At 40.4% G+C, this 17,802-nt stretch overlaps 1 protein-coding gene across 1 annotated transcript; it reads right to left on the bottom strand.

Moving 5' to 3' along the window:
• Window positions 1-5,074: 5,074 nt before the first annotated feature.
• Window positions 5,075-14,339, bottom strand: taf5l (TAF5-like RNA polymerase II, p300/CBP-associated factor (PCAF)-associated factor). The gene is made up of 7 exons (XM_036557741.1): window positions 14,180-14,339; window positions 11,675-11,816; window positions 10,780-10,884; window positions 9,262-9,455; window positions 8,932-9,078; window positions 8,115-8,543; window positions 5,075-5,923 (listed from the first exon to the last, which is right to left on the bottom strand). The coding sequence occupies exons 2-7, from the start codon at window positions 11,811-11,813 to the stop codon at window positions 5,120-5,122; spliced, it is 1,818 nt and encodes a 605-aa protein (XP_036413634.1). The 5' UTR covers window positions 11,814-11,816; window positions 14,180-14,339; the 3' UTR covers window positions 5,075-5,119.
• Between the last annotated feature and the right edge of the window lie 3,463 nt (window positions 14,340-17,802).

Genomic DNA, 17,802 nt, shown 5'->3' on the forward strand with positions numbered 1-17,802 from the left:
ATTTTCCTAAATAAAGATAAACTGGTATTCAAAAACTCTTAAGATGTTTTAAATTCTTTCCTTCACGTTTTGCTTAGGAACAATTCTAAGAACGTGTTATTCTTGATGAATACCTTTTTTTTTTTTAAAAAAAAAAACATTATTCTTAAAAAAAGCGTAATTTCTTAAATAAAAGGTAATATTTTTTAAATAAATGTTTTTAAATATTCTATTAAAAATATTATTCATATTTTACATAATTTAATACAGAAAATATTATTACAAATTTACAGACCTGTCAATTTCCTTCTTAATATCTAGCCTGAGAACAATTCTAAGAAGCACTATTCTTAACCTAGGAGTGATTCTAAGCACAAAAAGGAATGAAAAAAGTATATAAAAATAAAAAAAAGAAAAACAGTATTAATAGTATTAATAGTAAAGCATTTTTTGTTTTACAAAATTAGTCTCCAGACAACAATATTAGATATTAGAAAAATATATTTACAGCTTTAACTACAATACAAACAAAGGAGTTTTTGGTATGGTATGAAAAAGTACAAAGTTATGACGTGTTTAACAAGTCTACAGATGTCATACAGACATGGTGGCAGAAATTTTGCCCAAAACATTTCGCACACAAACACTTGGAGAGACAAGAAAAACAAAAAACCACCAACAACAAAAAAAAGTTTCCACCCATGACTTTCTGAGATATGAAAAGAGGCCTTTAAATGAGCCCAGCTGCATTCTGTCAGAATGAGTCACAGACACAGGTTAACAACTACATGTCAGACATTTTTCACTTACAATACTCTTCTCTCCACCCTGTCACTACCAATACACGTCTGCCAAGAATGTGCAGCATGTAGCCTGAAGACCAAAGAGAAGAAGAGACAGTTTCCCCTTCACAGATGAGTGGTGCACCACTGTACACCAGTCACAGCCCTCTTTCATGACACTGATCTGAATGATGACTGAATCAGTGCAACTGACCCTAAAACAAAATACTGAACACTGTGAAAGATCTTAAGTGCAGACCCCAACGTGAGTCCTGCAGAGTCGTCTGCTGCTGTTGGTGAAACTAAGTACAGCTAATTTTTGAAAATTCTGCAGACGATACTGACTGACAGGGCTTTACGACTCCAAATATTCACTGATAATGACCAAAGTAATTAATATAATTTGACTGAACAGGTTCAGTTAAACAGTGCTTTACGGACAGACATGATGGCCAGTTCTAAATTGCCAAAGTACTTAAAGTCAACGACAGAAACTCAGCATTAAATAATATAAATAATGTAGCACTGGGGGCGGAGCTACCCTGAAATCTTTATGGCTCTAATTTCGGTTCATTACTCTTATTTTTTATTTGATCTATTCACTAATAAAGGGACTTTTATGATATGTTTTCAGGTTAAAGGCTACATTGGGTACAATGGTCGAATTACATGTATTGTTGATTTTCGAGGTGAAAATAAGTCAACAACTGCAGAGAACAAACTTAAATGTGGCATTTTTCTGCCAAATTTAGAGCAGAATTTCTATTTTAGTTGAGTTTAACAAATATGGAAAAAAAATAAAACATAAAATGATAAACGAGACATAAATTTAGCACGGGTCACATTTTATGTTATAATGTTTTACAGAATGTTAAACTCAGCAGAAACATTAATTGTGCATTATGTGCTGAAGTGTGTTCTCTGCAGAGGACGTGGCAACTTATTTTCACTTAGAAAATCAAGAAATTTTACCAGGGAGATATAATATATAGATATAATATCTACATAAACTCATTCCGGTGGAAAACAACTTTGCTTAATGCACTTTTAAACAGAACATCAGCCAAATCTAACCTTCATTCTTGCTGATTTGATCCTATGTGCAACCTATAAACACAGATCTCTCAAAAACAAGTGGAAAACTAGGCTAAGGGTCACAAATTCAACATAATGTTTGTTTTCTCTTAGATATCTTCCCCGATGTTTTCTCAAATGGCATTTTGCAAGTTTACAATTTCCATAACAAAATTTTCAATTTCCATTAAAAAAATGGCATTTTGGACATTATCAAAAAGGTAACACTCTCTTGGCAGAACAACCTCACTAACAGAAATGAAATGTGAACTGACATTCGAAGATTCCTACGACAATCCAGAATAAACTGCTTGATCAACATGACCTTCATTCTTTGACATGAAAGGCAAACCATGGTCCTAGATGAGCAGAGCGTTCAGAAACTGACCACTGATGGAGGGTGAGAGGAAACCAACCATGCAGGAACAGACGGACTACAGTCTCTCATTTTGCTCCGTCCTCTGTAAACAGTGCAGTGCATACAGGGCTCAACCGATGTAAGTATTTTGCTGCAGCTAAAATCATCCTGCTAACCAATAATATCAGCTGATTCAATTCTATAAGGTCAGAAACTAAACTGATCACAATAGCTTCAGTTAGCTGTGCTTTACTGACTGATATGATTGTCAGTTTTCAATTGCTACACTTCCTAAACTCAAATAAACAGCAGAAAGCCAAATGCCTTAATTTTGGCTATCACTGAAATGGATCCTTATTCCTTCATTAACATAGTGAGAGATAATAATAGGAGAGAACCATTTAGTTTACTAAATAATGGAAAAACACATGAATCAATGAATTCACTCTCATCAGCCTATGTTGAGCCTCAGCCTAAGTGCTTGAGTGAGGCTACTGATTGCTGAATAAGAAGCCAACATATTTCACATCTGGAGTAATTTGTAACCTAAAGCCCAGCTGGGTTATAAACCACTTTGGCCATCATTACTGTTGGTTTTGAAAGGGTAAATGCGTCAACTCACAATGATTTCTGGGTAAATTCTGCTGCCAAAGTTGACACTTATGTTTGCTCGATCTCTCAGCCCTCTGAGGACTCATCGAACATCCTTGACTTGAGCTAACAAATGACCCTTAAGATGGCGTCGGGGATTCCCCCGAGGGGAAATGACGAGGCTAAGTGGACGAGGGCTCGTTAAAACTGGTACTGAAACAGGAAGCCAGTTTAAGATTCGGACACAGAGAAAAGTGGCAGAATCATTTCCTAAAATACAGATAGGGATCCATTTCAGTCAGAGCCCATGAATATAAATAGCACAGCGGGAGAAGCTTCTCAGAATTCTTACCAGTATTGCTGGTTTTAATTCATTATAGTATGAGCACAAAACACCATGGTGGTCTTTTGTGTTCATACTATAATAGGCTATAACAGAAGTGAGCTGGTCATGACCGTCAGCACTTTATTATCTGGGCCTTTACAGACACTGATAAACCTGCAGAACATCAACATCAGCTGATATTACCAGTCGAGGGATACATCAGTCGAGCCCTACTACACAGGTCACGAAATAACGGTTATTACACCGTCGATACGTAGTGCGCTACACAGGAAGCCGTCTGGCATACAAAGTTTTTCTTATGACAGCCTGATATGGGCCAATCTACGGAGCCCTGCTGGTGACATCCCATATACATAAAAATAATACGTGGCCATGACTTAGTAAGGTGTGGGAACGAGATCATAATGCGTGCCCATGACTTCGTAACACGTGGGAATAAGATAATTAGGTCGTGGCCACGACTTAGTAAGGTGTGGGAATGAGATCATGCCTTACTAAGATGTGGCCATGCATTAGGATCTCGTTCCCACGCCTTGCTAAGTCGTGGCCATGCACTAGGATCTCGTTCCCACGCCTTGCTAAGTCGTGGCCACGCATTAGGATCTCGTTCCCACGCTTTACTTTGCATTATTTGTTTACTGCTCCAGTAACCAACAGAAAGATGCACTCCATGAACTGATCTAAGATCAGGTCCACTCAGTCCGAATAAGTGTCTTCAATTTGCATGTAAGAAGCCAAATCCTGCTCCAAAATCAGCACTTATAAGCTGCATTTACCATTTTTCGCCCCATAGCAGAACTGGCAATGGTGCAAAGGTGGCAACATAACGCCATGTAAACACTGGCACCGTAGCATTACTGGTGATTCTGCCCATGTGCAGGGCAACAGTGTTAAGCCACTATATTCTCCTAATAGTTTCTAATAGTGTGCTTTCGTTGAAATTCGAGAGTTAATGTTTATTATGTTGATGTTTCGTCGCTGCTTCATTACAAACGATGGACTATCCAGTTTGCCGTCATCTGTCTACCACCAACATGTATGCACAGCAATACCTGTACACATGGGCTGAATCTCAAATCGCTCCATGCTCCCGATATAGTGCACAACACAGGTCAGAGGGCCATGGCTTCTACATCATATATTATAAATTGTGCACAATGCCTATTAGAGAGCCATCTGGCACACAGTCTGACCTCATTGTCCACATAACTATGGGCATTCAAACATAAGGAGCAAAACCTAAATCTCAAATCGTGCTCCACTGCGTATATAGTGCACTAGGTATAATGAAATAATGGCAATAATGGCAAGTGCACTATATGCATACACAGCAAGTCAAAAGCCAGGAACCACCCAAATATCTGTAAGACGCTTAAATGAGATTGAGGTCACGACTCTTTTGGTTTAGACCAATGGGTGTAACTACATCAGCAGAGTAAGTCCTTTTACATACGTAAGTTGGCACACAGTACTGTGCAAAAGTCCTAAGCCATCTTAACAAATATATAAAGGCATTTATCTGGACAGTAAGTGTTTATTTGTTAAAAACAAAAAAAAATAATTAGAATACATATAAATAAACAATCCATAGTGATCTGATGAGTGCTTGACCATCTCCAAAGCACTCCTCAAAGAAGTCCAGTATGAACACTACCACCTAATACCTAGCTCATGGTTAAAACTGACCTATGACGTGTTTCCCGTTGGTCTAATACAGGACTGCCCAATCCTGGGCTTAGATCCAGCATCTAGCTCTAGCATTCAGAAGCTTCTGAAGGAATTATGTAACCTGGCTCATGATGTTAAGATTAGGGTTGGAGCTAAACTCTGCAGGGTGATAGATCTCCAGGACCAGGACTGGGCACCCCAGTCTGATACATACCCATAATAAAGATTAGATCACTAACACTGAATGTCTTACAGATATTTGAATGTCTCCTGACTTCTGACTCACCAGCATTACTTGGGACACGAGCACAATGTCCCTGGTCATTGCTCTTGTTTCTCCAGTGCTGTCCCGGTCACCAGCAGCAGGTTGCATGCCATGAACTGGACGTTCAGGACTCCACTGGTTTCGCCCGTGTACAGTCCCACCAATTCTCCGCTGGATCCGTCCGCTGCAGCCGCTGCTCCACCATGAGTGTTACGGATGTCCCAGACTCTAACAGAGTTATCCAGGGCGGCGGAGGCCACCAGGGCACTGTCTGGGCTAAATGAAAGGCTCATTACATTGTCTGTGTGACCCCGCAGGTCTTTAAATAGTGTGCCAGACGCCAGGTCCCACAGTTTGACCCTTTGGTCCTCACCGGCTGAGGCCAGGTACTTGCCATTTGGTGAAAATGCCAGGGCCAAAACAGGGCCTCGATGTCCCGTGAATAACCTGACAGAATTGCCTTGCTGTGTGCTCCACAGTCGCACAGTTTTGTCTGTGGAACCTGTAGCAACATAATTAGAATTTGGGTGAAATTTAACACAGTCAACATCGGCCAGGTGTCCTGCATAAACACGCAGTGGATAGGTGCGCTGGAAGGTCCAGAGACGCGCTGTGCGGTCCTGCGATGCGGTGCAGAAGTACAGGCTGCAGGGGCTCACGTCTACGTCCCACACAGGGTAGGCGTGGCCACGGTACAGCGCCGCATTAGTGAAGCTGCTCAGGTCCCAGTAACGCACTGTTGAGTCTTCAGAGCAGGACAGCAGACCAGAGCTGTCGGTCAGAAAGGCTGTGCGGTACACGGGGCCACAATGCGCACGGAGGGTCTTTATCTCACTGCCTGACGAGTCCTCCTCATCCGCCTGAGCAAAAATAAAAATAGTGTCATTACAAAAACTGTTATTTAAGGGAAAAGCTGTTCTGTTTTGAGATAAGAATTAAATAATTAGATTAACTTTAGAAACTACATGTTAGAAAAAAGGGTTCTATACAGTACCAACAAAAGGTTTTATAACATGGAACAACAGCAGAATCCTTTTTGGTGCCACATATAAGATTCTTTAAAAATGTTTCTATCAAAGTTTGAACAACAGTGTCAAATGATATGTTTTTTTTTTTATTCTAGGACTAAATAAGTTAACAATCCTCTACATAGAACAAACTTACACAAGTCACTTTCCTGCAATTTCAGTGCACAATTTCTATTTACCTGCTGAGTTTAACATGTTGGAAAAATGTATATAAATGTGGTGGAACTTTTGGACAGCCCACAGTTTTATTTTTTCCCCAATATGTTAAATTCAGCAAATAAACAGAAATCATGCATTCAAATGTGAAAAGGTCTCTGCAGACGATGTATTAACCTACTTCACCATACTATGTTATTTGATCTGGGATTGTTACTTTTGCATACATCTGTTCAACAGGTTTCTCATCATAGACAAGAACCATTTAACCATGCAAAGAACTACTTATGCATATAAAATGTCTTTTTCAATTAGTTAATCTGTAAAGAATCCCTGAAAAAACATTTTAAGGGTTTAGATTTGTGCTAATCTGATCAAACCATGCTTTAAATGATTGCTAGTTCAACCTATTTCATCACAGAAAATCATGGTTCATTTTTCTCTCATACTGTGATGTATTTGTGAGCGAAACAGAGGATCAAGGAGGGTCTCTGAGCTAGCTGAGTGTTTCCTTGATAGGTGGGCTGGTCAGTTTTATCTTTAAATGTAAAGACATAAAGAATCATACTTGACATGAGCAAGAAAAAGTTGATTTTAAGACAAATTACTCCATTGCGCTCTGCTTACGCCAATTCTGTACAGGTGCTATAAACAAGAATTATCCACAGCCTTTTTTTTCTGGACAGAAAAATATTTAAATATTTGCAGTGTGAAATTAAAAAGGACTAAAAAGAAAGGATGTTAGAACAACTAGAAATATTAAAGGCACATTCAAAATCAGTTCAGATCAATCATGCCACTCTATGCACAAACTAATGAAGTGGACTGTAGAATTTCATGGCCACCTTCATGGCATCATCACGTATAAGATTCGGTTTGCAGAATTACCTGAGCTTCTAATGAGCGCACAAATTATCAGCAGCAGTCGCTGAACATCACGAATAAATAAGCTTTGGTAGTATAACTTTTTTTTTCTATGAGTAAAAACAAATCTAACCTACACTGTTAGAAATAAAGATACTGTGCAGGTACAATTTTCATTCATCAAGGTACAAACAGTGTAAATGTGCCCTCAAAGGTACAACAGTGGTTTTAAGGTCCAACTGTGTACCTAAATGAGTTTTTTCCCCTGGTGAAAAGTACATATTTGTACCTTTTCATAACTGAATGTTTTAAAACGGATCAATAAAATAAAAAGCCTGGAGACGAGACGGGGTGTGTGGAGTCAGTACAGCTTAGAAAATATTATGGTACAATTATGTTCCCTGACGAAAGGTACTGAGATGTACCCTTGAGGGTACCACCCCAGTGACAAGAGAGGCACTGCCCCGGTCACAGTTTACTACCTTTATTTCTGAGAGTGTAAGAAAAAGGCCTATGCACAGAAAATAAGGGGGACAAACTTCACTTCCAAAAGTGAAATCAAATGCATTCAAGAGCCGCCAGTTTGCATATGAATATTCTTAACATTAGTGATGTCATGTCAGGCCATGTGCGGAAGTTGGGCTGGGAATCTAAATTAGATCAGCGCAACTGATTCATTTTGCTTGAACGCCTCAAATGATTTGGAATGAGCCTCACTATTTGAAGGCAACTGGAATCCTAACATATCTTACATAAACTACAGCTCTTTTACTATCTAACGTACTTCCATTGTTCTCACTTGGTGTTTAATACAAATATTTAAAAAGTTGCTGGATCAGGACGTCCCTAATAGAAACTATGTCTTGTTCTGTCAAGTAAATCAGTATTGAAAAGGAAAAAAAAACAAAAAAACAATAAAAGCAATAAAAAACAAACACTGAATAATTGGTCGGATTGCCTGCTGGGTTATTTGCAGTGTATCATCTTGCATCAGTACTCTCACCTCTTCCTCCAGAACATCACAGGCGAGCCGTATCTTGGCCACGTCCGCCCTGTGAGGGCCTGCTTTCAGCTTTCTGGCCCGCAGACTCCACAGTTTAACAGCAGAGTTATCGAAGCCCGCAGCGAGTAGCCGGCTGTCGGGTGACACCTCGGCCGTGTTGAGGAGCTGATCGGTGTGCTGAAAGGCATAGAAACACACGGTCGTTAAGGAGGGAGGACCCTCCCGCACACGCTTAATGCAGTCCTGAAGAGCCTCCAGAGCAGCCTCATTCTGAGGTAACCCCGCTGTCACTTCCACAGGCTCTGCTCCCTCCGCCCCATCCACACCCGCCCAGGTGCTGGAGGAAGAGGAAGTGGAGGTGGAGTTTCCCATGTTAAGCCCCGCCCCGTAGAGCTGGTAGTCGGTCCGACGCACAGCCGTCACCTCCACCTGTGGAATAATTAAATATTCAAATTTCATTTATAATAGAGATTCAGAGCTTTGTTCATCAAAACTTCTAGAACATGTTAAACTTCATCACCAGGGGTGTAAATTTCTGACCAGTGATCAAATATGATTTTTTAGGAAATTAATTAATGTTTCATAAATTCTCAATTTTTTTAAATTGTTGTATTTTTTACAAGTACATCAAATACATTCATTAGAAAATTTACCCTGAATGAAATATAAACAATAAAAACAATATATTATTATGTTTAGAAACAGCCTGAAAATTTTCATTTTGGCCAAAAAAAAAACGGTGCAAACATTTATTAAATATTGTTATAATAGATTATAATTACAAACAACTCTGATCTAGCGTTCCAATATCAACCACCTGTAGGTGTGTGCTGAGCACCCTGCAGATGGCGCTGTTGTCATCGCTCTGCAGGTATCGCAGGAGGTAACTGTAGGCCTGGTCTGTCAGGTGGACCACATACTTGTGGTCCAGCAGAGCACAGAGTTTGGAATTGGAGGCCACATCCTGCAGAACACAGAACATGATAGGAAAAAAAGTTAAGGAACAGATTTATTCCCACGAACGCCTAAACAAAACTCTCTCCATAGCCTGGACAGCTGCAGCCCTGGACAGCGTAATTCCTGACTGACCTGTGGCACGAGTTGCCTGTGACCTGTGATGTGAGTAGCTGTTGTTATGGTGACTGACCTGTGGTGTTAGTATGCCACGAAGCTGCTCCACAATGGCTTTCTGCTCAGCGTCCTGCTGGAAGAGGGAGTGGAAGCGACCGTAAAACGCATCTACTGCCCCCTTCAGGCCACAGCGTGCCATGTCCAGGTGCAGGTAGAGGAAGAGGGGAAACAGCACCACACTCACTTCCCTTGCCCACGGCACCTCCGCCTCTGGAGTGAGAGAGTGAGAGTAAGAGTGAGAGAGTGAGAGAGTGAGAGAGAGAGAGAGAGAGAGACAGAGAGAGGGAGAGAGAGAGAGAGAGAGAGAGAGAGAGAGAGAATAAAAATTAAGATCCCCATATTAATGTTCTAACTCTTTCACAGTGTTCTACAATGTTGTCCATTAATCCACATGGATACAGAATATTCTCCCTATTCACACCGTTCTAGAATGTTCTTCCTTCATTCACAACATCGTAGAATATTCTCCCTGATTCACATGGTTCTAGAACGCCCCACCTACATTTATATAATTGTAAAATGCCCCCCGTTCATACAGTTCTAGAATTTTCTCCCCCATTCATATAACTGTAATATGCTCCTGTTCAGACTGTTCTAGAATTTTCTGCTCTCTTTCACATCATTCTAGAATACCCTACCTGCTTTCACACCATTCTAGAATGTTCTTCCTTCATTGACACCACTGCAGAATATCCTCTCTGATTCACAATGTTCTAGAACACCCCGCCTCCATGTATGCCACTGTAAAATGCTCCCCGTTCATACAGTTCTAGAAATGTTCTCCCTCATTCATGTAACTGTAATATGTTCCCATTCAGACTGTTCTAGAATTTTCTGCCCTTATTCACACAATTCTAGAATATCCTACCTGCTTTGACACCGTTTTATATTGTTCTTCCTTCATTCACACCATCGTAGAATATTCTCAGATTCACACCATTCCAGAACGCCCTGCCTCCATCTATGCCATTGTAAAATGCTACCTGTTCATACAGTTCTAGAAATGTTCTCCCTTAATTCACATAAGTGTAACATGGTCCCATTCAGACTGTTCCAGAGTTTTCTGCCCTCATTCACACCATTCTAGAATATGCTACCTGCTTTCACACTGTTCTAGAACGTCCTTCTTCCATGTACACCATTGTAGAACGCCGTCCCTTTCACACAGCTGTTGCACGTACTCCATCCGTTCATTTCATTCTAGAACGACCCCTATGTTTTAGGATATTAATACTAAATGTCCATCGTTCATACTTCCTTCATTCACACCTTTCTATTCCTCCTTCCCCACTGTAGGATGCCCCCAGTTACATTTCTAGAATGTTCTACCTCTGTTCACACTGTTCTGTAACATTTGCTCCCTTTCACTTGTTTATCAGCTCTTTTTCTAAACATTTTACAACAAATGTGAACAGTTTGTTGGGTCAGTCTGCTCTGGCCTATAATCTGGTATATATTATGAGCACATGAACATTATTTGTGTTTCAGAGCTGACATGGTAGGCCGGTTCAGTTTCAGACTGTGTGTTACTCACCCAGCAGAAAGGTTCGTAATCTGGAGAACTGAGCGTCATACTGCTGAGGGTCTGACTGGCACGGAGCTGCAGAAACCACGTTTGCGCAGCTAGACTCTGTCTGGACTGAAGAGAGAGAAACAGTGTCCTTCAGATTTTATAAGCCAATACTGCAAAGCTAAAAAATAAAGTTAGTATTTCTGAATTTTAATGGGTTCAGCTTGACACTGGAGACACATACGAACACTGGTTATAAAGAGAACAATCATGTAGTCTGTAAGTGGACACAACAACATCTTGTGAAGCCGATTTGATTTGAAATTTACTACAGAAAATCATCTGAACTGAATGAGCAGGTTGAAATAAAAGGCGATACAACATGCTATGTTTTGCGTTCTGCATTTAACATTTACCAATATTGGAAAAAACATTTTATGTCAGACTTTTGATAGATTCAATATATTTGCATGCAAGCACAGGTTGGTTTACTTATTTTGTGTCACTGATCAGCTCTCATCTGTCGGCCAGCTCTCATACACATGACAGAATTGAACTGAATTGAATGCAGAACCATTAGCCAACTGTTTTTGCACACAGAGGAATTAGACCTCTGCATTTAACCCATTCATGCAGTGAAACATCCACATATATGCACACTAGTGAACACACACTAGGGGGCAGTGAGCACACTTGCCCGGAGCGGTGGGCAGCCCTATCCACAGCGCCCGGAGGAGCAATTGGGGGTGAGGTGCCTTGCTCAAGGGCACTTCAGTCATGGAAGTTGGCTGAGGGGATCAAACTGGCGACCTTCCGGTTACAAGGCTGGTTCCCTAACCCTCCAGCCCATGACTGCCCCCTGAAAATGGTCAAATTCACTCATTAGCCTATCAAACCCTCCATTGCTCTGTTAACGTACCTGTGAGACTGGCTGCCATTTCCTCTGCAGACTGAGACAGCTTGGCTCCTTTCAGCGAGCCCTCAGTGTCCACATACTGCCGCCTCTTCAGGTACTGCGTCACCGCGTACTGGATCTGCTCTGTCCGGCCTCGCTTCATCACCTGCACAGAGGGCATCGCAAAACATATGTCACTGCTGCTTAAACCTGCTCCTGGAGATGTACCTTCCTACAAAGTTTAGTACCACATAACTCCCAAAAAATGCATTGATGCGTTGCTTTGATGTCAACTTGGGGAGTCAGCTCCGCTGCATCAGCTTTCCAATGTTAGAACCACTTACAATGAAGTATAATAATATAAAGTATGAACTGAAAAAAAAAATCTTGTGCTATTTTAAATGGTACAAATTAAAAAAAAGTGTGGTGTATATTTTTTATCTTCTATTTTACTAAGGCCTAAATAGTTTCTCCACACTTGTGCAAAATGAAATCAAACCTTGACTGAGTTTACTACTTCATGACACACTGGACTGTTTCTTAAAGAATGATAAACTAACTGAACTGTTGTGAGATCAGAGATTTATAGCCCTAATTACAACTCTAACTTAAAGAGGCACTCTGGCCAAAATAAAAAGCCCTGGCAGAGTAGTTTCTAGAGCAGGCGTGCACAACTCCGGTCCTGGAGGGCCGGTGTCCAGCAGAGTTTGGTGATACACCTGCTCCAACACACCTGATTACACTTATCTGTTAATTACCAGGTTACGTTGGTGTGTTTGAGTAGGGAAACAACCAAACTGTGCTGGACACCGGCCCTCCAGGACCGGAGTTGTGCACCCCTGCTCTAGAGCGATATTTTCTGGTTAAAAGACCGGGAAAACTCCTTTCTGAGGATGATCTCGAAAGCAGAAAGACCTTTCGAAAACAACAAGCAATTAAAGGTGGAAATGTTTTCTTTTCACCAGCTGTCGAATGCCAACTGTGATGAACTGTGACGTTTGTATTTAGTAGCCTCTACATCAGTGGCTATGCTAGAAGTCTGGATTTCACAGTTGCCCAGTGGTTGTATGATGTATTTGCAGTATACATGCTGGGTACTGTAGAGAGAAGATGATGAACGGAAATGCAAAAAGGTAAAAAAAAAATCATGAATTCTGTCAAACCGATGAGGCTGAGGGATGAAATACTGCACTACAGAACATTATATGACATGAAACATTATATCGCTGTTGTCGGAACAAAACCTTCTATCTCCACTTTTGTCGTTTTTCAGTTTTTTGACATAATTTGAAAATGCCTGTTGCTCTTCACATTGTGTGTAAATTTCATGATGAATGGACCAAAAGAAACGGCCCAAAATGACTTGGGGGAGGGGGGACGTCTGGTTCCATTGACTTACATTCAAAGTAAACCATGTTTTTTCTTTCTCCTGTAAAGTTACCATTTTGTAGATACGAGGTTTTGTTCTGACATTAGTGATATGCTAGCTTTAGGCCAGAATGCCACTTTAACCGATATTTACATCTCTTTTTGTTTAGGCAGGTGTATTAGATTAAAACTGCAACCAAATGCCTCAGTCTAAGCAGGTTTACAGGTCTTACAACCTAAATTCATTTAGGGGACAGTCAAGTATTTGAACTTGGAGCAGAGCTGGACAATCCTGACCTGCAGGAACCAAAAAGATGGTTCCTCAAGGCCTCTTTGGTACATTTCACGTTTAAACTGTTCTTTATATGGTGGAGAATGTGTTCTATATGGCTGTATATAGACCCTTTTTTGACATTGGTTCTATACAGCACCAAAAACGGTTCTTCTACTGTTACAAGCCTGACATTTTAACAATAGCAGAACCCCTTTTGGAGCTATATAGAACCATATACAACACAGTCTACATTTAGCTGAAGAACCACTTCACCATGCAAAGAAACATCTAAGCATAAAATGGTTCTATACAGAACTCATGACCCTAAATAGAGCCGTTCTCTTTACTAAAGAACCCTGGAGGAACCATCTGAAGTGTGCGCATCTTCAGTTTATCAGTTAATCATCGTGCACATTAAAAGTAACATGGAATCACTGCTTCATCTCGCTGCCCAAGTCAAAACGTCCAGGATATTTAGAGAAAGATCCTAAACTCCGTCCAGAACCGCACTGCAGATCAACGCCGCCAGCTTTGCAGCTCGTTTTCAGGCGTTTCAGCGCCGAGACCGGAATCAATGAATGAAGCCGTCCCGCAGCTACGCTAGCTGACCTGCTAACAGCCCGGCTAAACACGGGGCAAAGTCCAGAAACCGGACTCCAGCAGGTCAGAGCAGGACTAGCCCGAGCTCCCAGCACACGGAACCCCCACAGACGGGGTTTACACGGCAGTTTATTCATTTATAGCTGCTTTATAACGCAGTGCTCGCTAAACGGACCTCAGTGGCTTTTAGCAGGTTAGCAGGCTAACGGCTAACAGCGTCAGTTTAACCGGGTTTCTGCTTTCTGCGCTCCAAATCACACAGTTCAGCTACAGGCCTCCATACTCACTGCATGTCCTTCTTTCCTCCGCCTGAACCAGAAAACACTCAGACACCGTTCACAACGAACACCGCCGAACTTTCCCTCGGCTCATTCGCTGCCTAGCGACTCCATCTCTGACAGCTTCACACTTCCGGTCGACGGTGAAGCCAGAGACCACACACACACACACACACACACACACACACACACACACACACACACACACACACACACACACACACACACACACACACACTCTCTCTCTCTCTCTCTCTCTCTCTCTCTCTCGCTCTCTCTTTCTCTCTCTCTCTCTCTCCCTCTCTCTCCCTCTCTCGCTCTCTCTCTCTCGTTCTTTGTTCTTTTTTGGGCTGCTTATCAGCGTAAAATTTATTTTGAGTAGATAACTATAATATAACTATTTATATATATAATATAATATATATATATATATATATATATATAGTAAAAAATGATTATCTTATTATTTTTATATTTTATGTTCTTAAATCATTCTTCACAAAATAAATTAGCTTTATAAGTCATTAATTATTAAATTCCCAGGCCCTGTATTTTTTTTGCTTCTTCAGATCCAGATATTATTATTATTATTATTATTATTATTATTATTATTATTATCACCATTATCTTAAACTGCTTAATCTGGATAAAATCCCAGATTATTTTGTTTATTTTAAATCCAGACATAGTACAATACTATTTGCTATTATTATTATTATTATTATTATTATTATACATTACGTGTTTATATATAGTTTATTTCAAATCCAGACATAGTACAAGTAGAGTACACCAGGCAGATTAATAAAGAACACTATAAGTGGCCTGTACACATATATATTATAAATAATCAATCAATCACTATCACACAATCACACATTTTTAATGAGGCTTTAGGCAAACCTGATGCATTTATATAGTGGTGAGTTTAGACAATTCATGCCCAGAAGACTTTCTTCAGGTTAATATTCACCTTTCATACACATTTCTAATGTATCTTCAACCATCACATTCTAACATTAATCTAAATAAAAGTAAAGTAAAACTATAAAAAAGCTGTATCTGAGATATAAACACACCTACATCGAAGAATATTCCAAACACAAACTGCCCCCTGTTGAAAACATAATGAATACATTACCTTACCTGTATATGCAGTCTTTACGTTAGATAACTCATTTGTAAACTATGGAATTTAATTTCCTTGCATTTAATAACTGAATACATCTAGTGTTGGGTTTCTATTCTATTCTATTCTATTCTATTCTATTCTATTCTATCACTATTTGTCAGACTTCAATAGATACAGCTAATATTTTGTCACTGTAACCTGGCTGAGTCATTTTCAACATTTATGCACAGTGTCAACTTCATTAAAAGATGCACTTCAATCAAAATAACTTAATTCTTTATTATCACACAGCAGTCATTATATACTAGAACACACAGACAGCTCTTTAAATTCTACAGTCGTGGTCTAAACAATAATAAGCAACAATGGTCTACATGTCTGAAGCAATATATCAACTACATATTTCACATTTGACAGTGTATCAGACAAAAACAACCAACAGACTCACTGCATCTCCACACACACTGCTAGATCAATAGTTTTTTCAAATTAAAGCTAGTGGGGAATGGCTAGCATGACCCAATTTGCATAGCGCTAACAGATGTCTTCCAGTTTTCTCTCAGTATTAGCTATATTAGCATTGGTGGATAACATTAGCACTGTTTTTAAAACAAGGTTTCCATCACTGTTTACAGGTGAGTGACTGTGTCTGGTTTTCTAAAGCTTAAACAGCTTAACCAGCATTTCTGCTCACCAGCAAAACCAGCATATCGCTGTTGTCGGAAGAAAACCTTGTATCTCCAAAATGGTAACTTTACAGGAGAAGGAAAAAACATGCTTTACTTTTAATGTAAGTCAATGAAACCAGACATTTTTCTGTGTCATTTTGGGCCGTTTCTTTTAGTCCATTCATCATGAAATTTACACACAATGTAAAGGGCAACAGGTGTTTTTAAATCTTGACGAAAACTGAAAAATGGAGAACGAGGTTTTCTTCCGACAACAGCATATGTTGTGTTTTGGATGCTGGTATGCTGGTCAACCAGTATAACCATGCTGGCTAACCAGCCTAACCAGCAGTAGACCAGCATAAACCAGTTTAGACCAGCATGAAGTGCATGCTGGCCTGTGCTGTTTTGTTTTTTCAGTAGGGTGTCTTCTGTTTGGTTCTTATGTTTTGCACTGGAGCTACAAGGCTAATTTAGCTTACAAGCAATGGAGGCTAATAACAATTAGCAATGTGCAAATGTCACAATTATCACACACTTGCCTCAAATTGCACTGAGTTGTTAAGTAATCTCAAACAGACTTGTGGTTTCTGACACTATGTGACATACTGTGATCTATAACTATGAACAATAGTAAATTGCACAGCTAAAAACAGCTTTAGCTGAATTGGTCCATAGTTTTGTCCTCGTAGATGTGCATTCAAATTACAAGGAAAACACATAAATACAAGGCTGTCCATGATGGTATTCCACAGCTGTACCCAGTCCAGTTTAATGAAGTCCAGTCTTGTAGACATTAACTGGGTTCAGGCTTCAGTCTTTGCTCCTGAAGCTTCTTCCCGCAGTTCATGGCTAGTGTAGCCACGGCGTAGGAGGACAAGATGACGATGGTGCTGCCCACGAAGTGTGTGGAAGCTCCACGTGGGGCAGCTTTTAGAACCTTTCGGGGGAATGAACCCTCTGCGCCGGACACAACCTGCGTGATTGGCTCCATGGATCCTCCTAGCTTCGGTCAATGTATTCCAGTACCGGTCTGCAAGCTAATGGTGATGTGTCAAGGAGTCCAGTTGAGACAATGTTGGTCCAATGTTCTGAAAGCTACATCAGAGTTCCCGGTTTGAGGTTGCCGATGGACCTGGGACATCAGTGGTACCTCCAGTAGAGAGAAGTTGTCCAGATTAACGTTGAGTCCTTGAGTTGATGATGCCTTAAACAAGTTCAGCTTTAGAGCCGTTCAGAGTGTCTCTTGATCACCGTAGACTCATTCAGTGCTGTCAAGTCCTCCATTCACAACAGACAACCTCCGTCTCATCCCTTCTTATCTAACCTCCTTCTCCTCCTCTAACCCGTCCCACGATACGCCAAATCCCATTAATTAGCTGCTAGTTAGGTTGCGTCAATGGGCAGAGGAAAGCTAGCCTGGCATTGGAGGAGCTAAGCCTGGATCACTCAGTTGGACACTTCTGGGTTTAATTCTATTAGAGGAGTCCTACTGGGCTCATTATAGAGGATAATAATGAGCAAACAGAGCAGCAGGGAACATGCTAGCCTCAATTTCATGAAGTTTTATCATGATTTCTTCTATTTGCAAGACAGATCAGACAAAGGGTCAGACATTCACATCCATGTTTGGATAAATGCACACTACACTTTAAAAGTTTAGAATTGGTGGCATTCAATGATACGAAATCTACATTAGAATAATTAGCTTCATTAAGATGTTTTAGATGTATTCAGGATGATGAACAGAGATCAATCATGTACAGTACTGTGCAAAAGTCTGAGATCATCCTCCAATCAAATCCAGTCAAATGGCTATTAAGTACAAGTTA

This window comes from Colossoma macropomum, unplaced genomic scaffold, assembly GCF_904425465.1.
Source record: "Colossoma macropomum unplaced genomic scaffold, Colossoma_macropomum, whole genome shotgun sequence".
In the NCBI taxonomy this organism is placed as follows: domain Eukaryota; kingdom Metazoa; phylum Chordata; class Actinopteri; order Characiformes; family Serrasalmidae; genus Colossoma; species Colossoma macropomum.

What these genes read in the sequence shown, in the direction of transcription:
- taf5l (XM_036557741.1), bottom strand. Translation starts at nt 11,813, where the DNA reads ATGAAGCGAGGCCGGACAGAGCAGATCCAGTACGCGGTGACGCAGTAC. An exon ending in ATTACGAACCTTTCTGCTGG is followed by an intron (nt 9,456 to 10,779) that starts GTGAGTAACACA and finishes CTCTCACTCCAG; the next exon opens with AGGCGGAGGTGCCGTGGGCA. An exon ending in GTGGCATACTAACACCACAG is followed by an intron (nt 9,079 to 9,261) that starts GTCAGTCACCAT and finishes TGTGTTCTGCAG; the next exon opens with GATGTGGCCTCCAATTCCAA.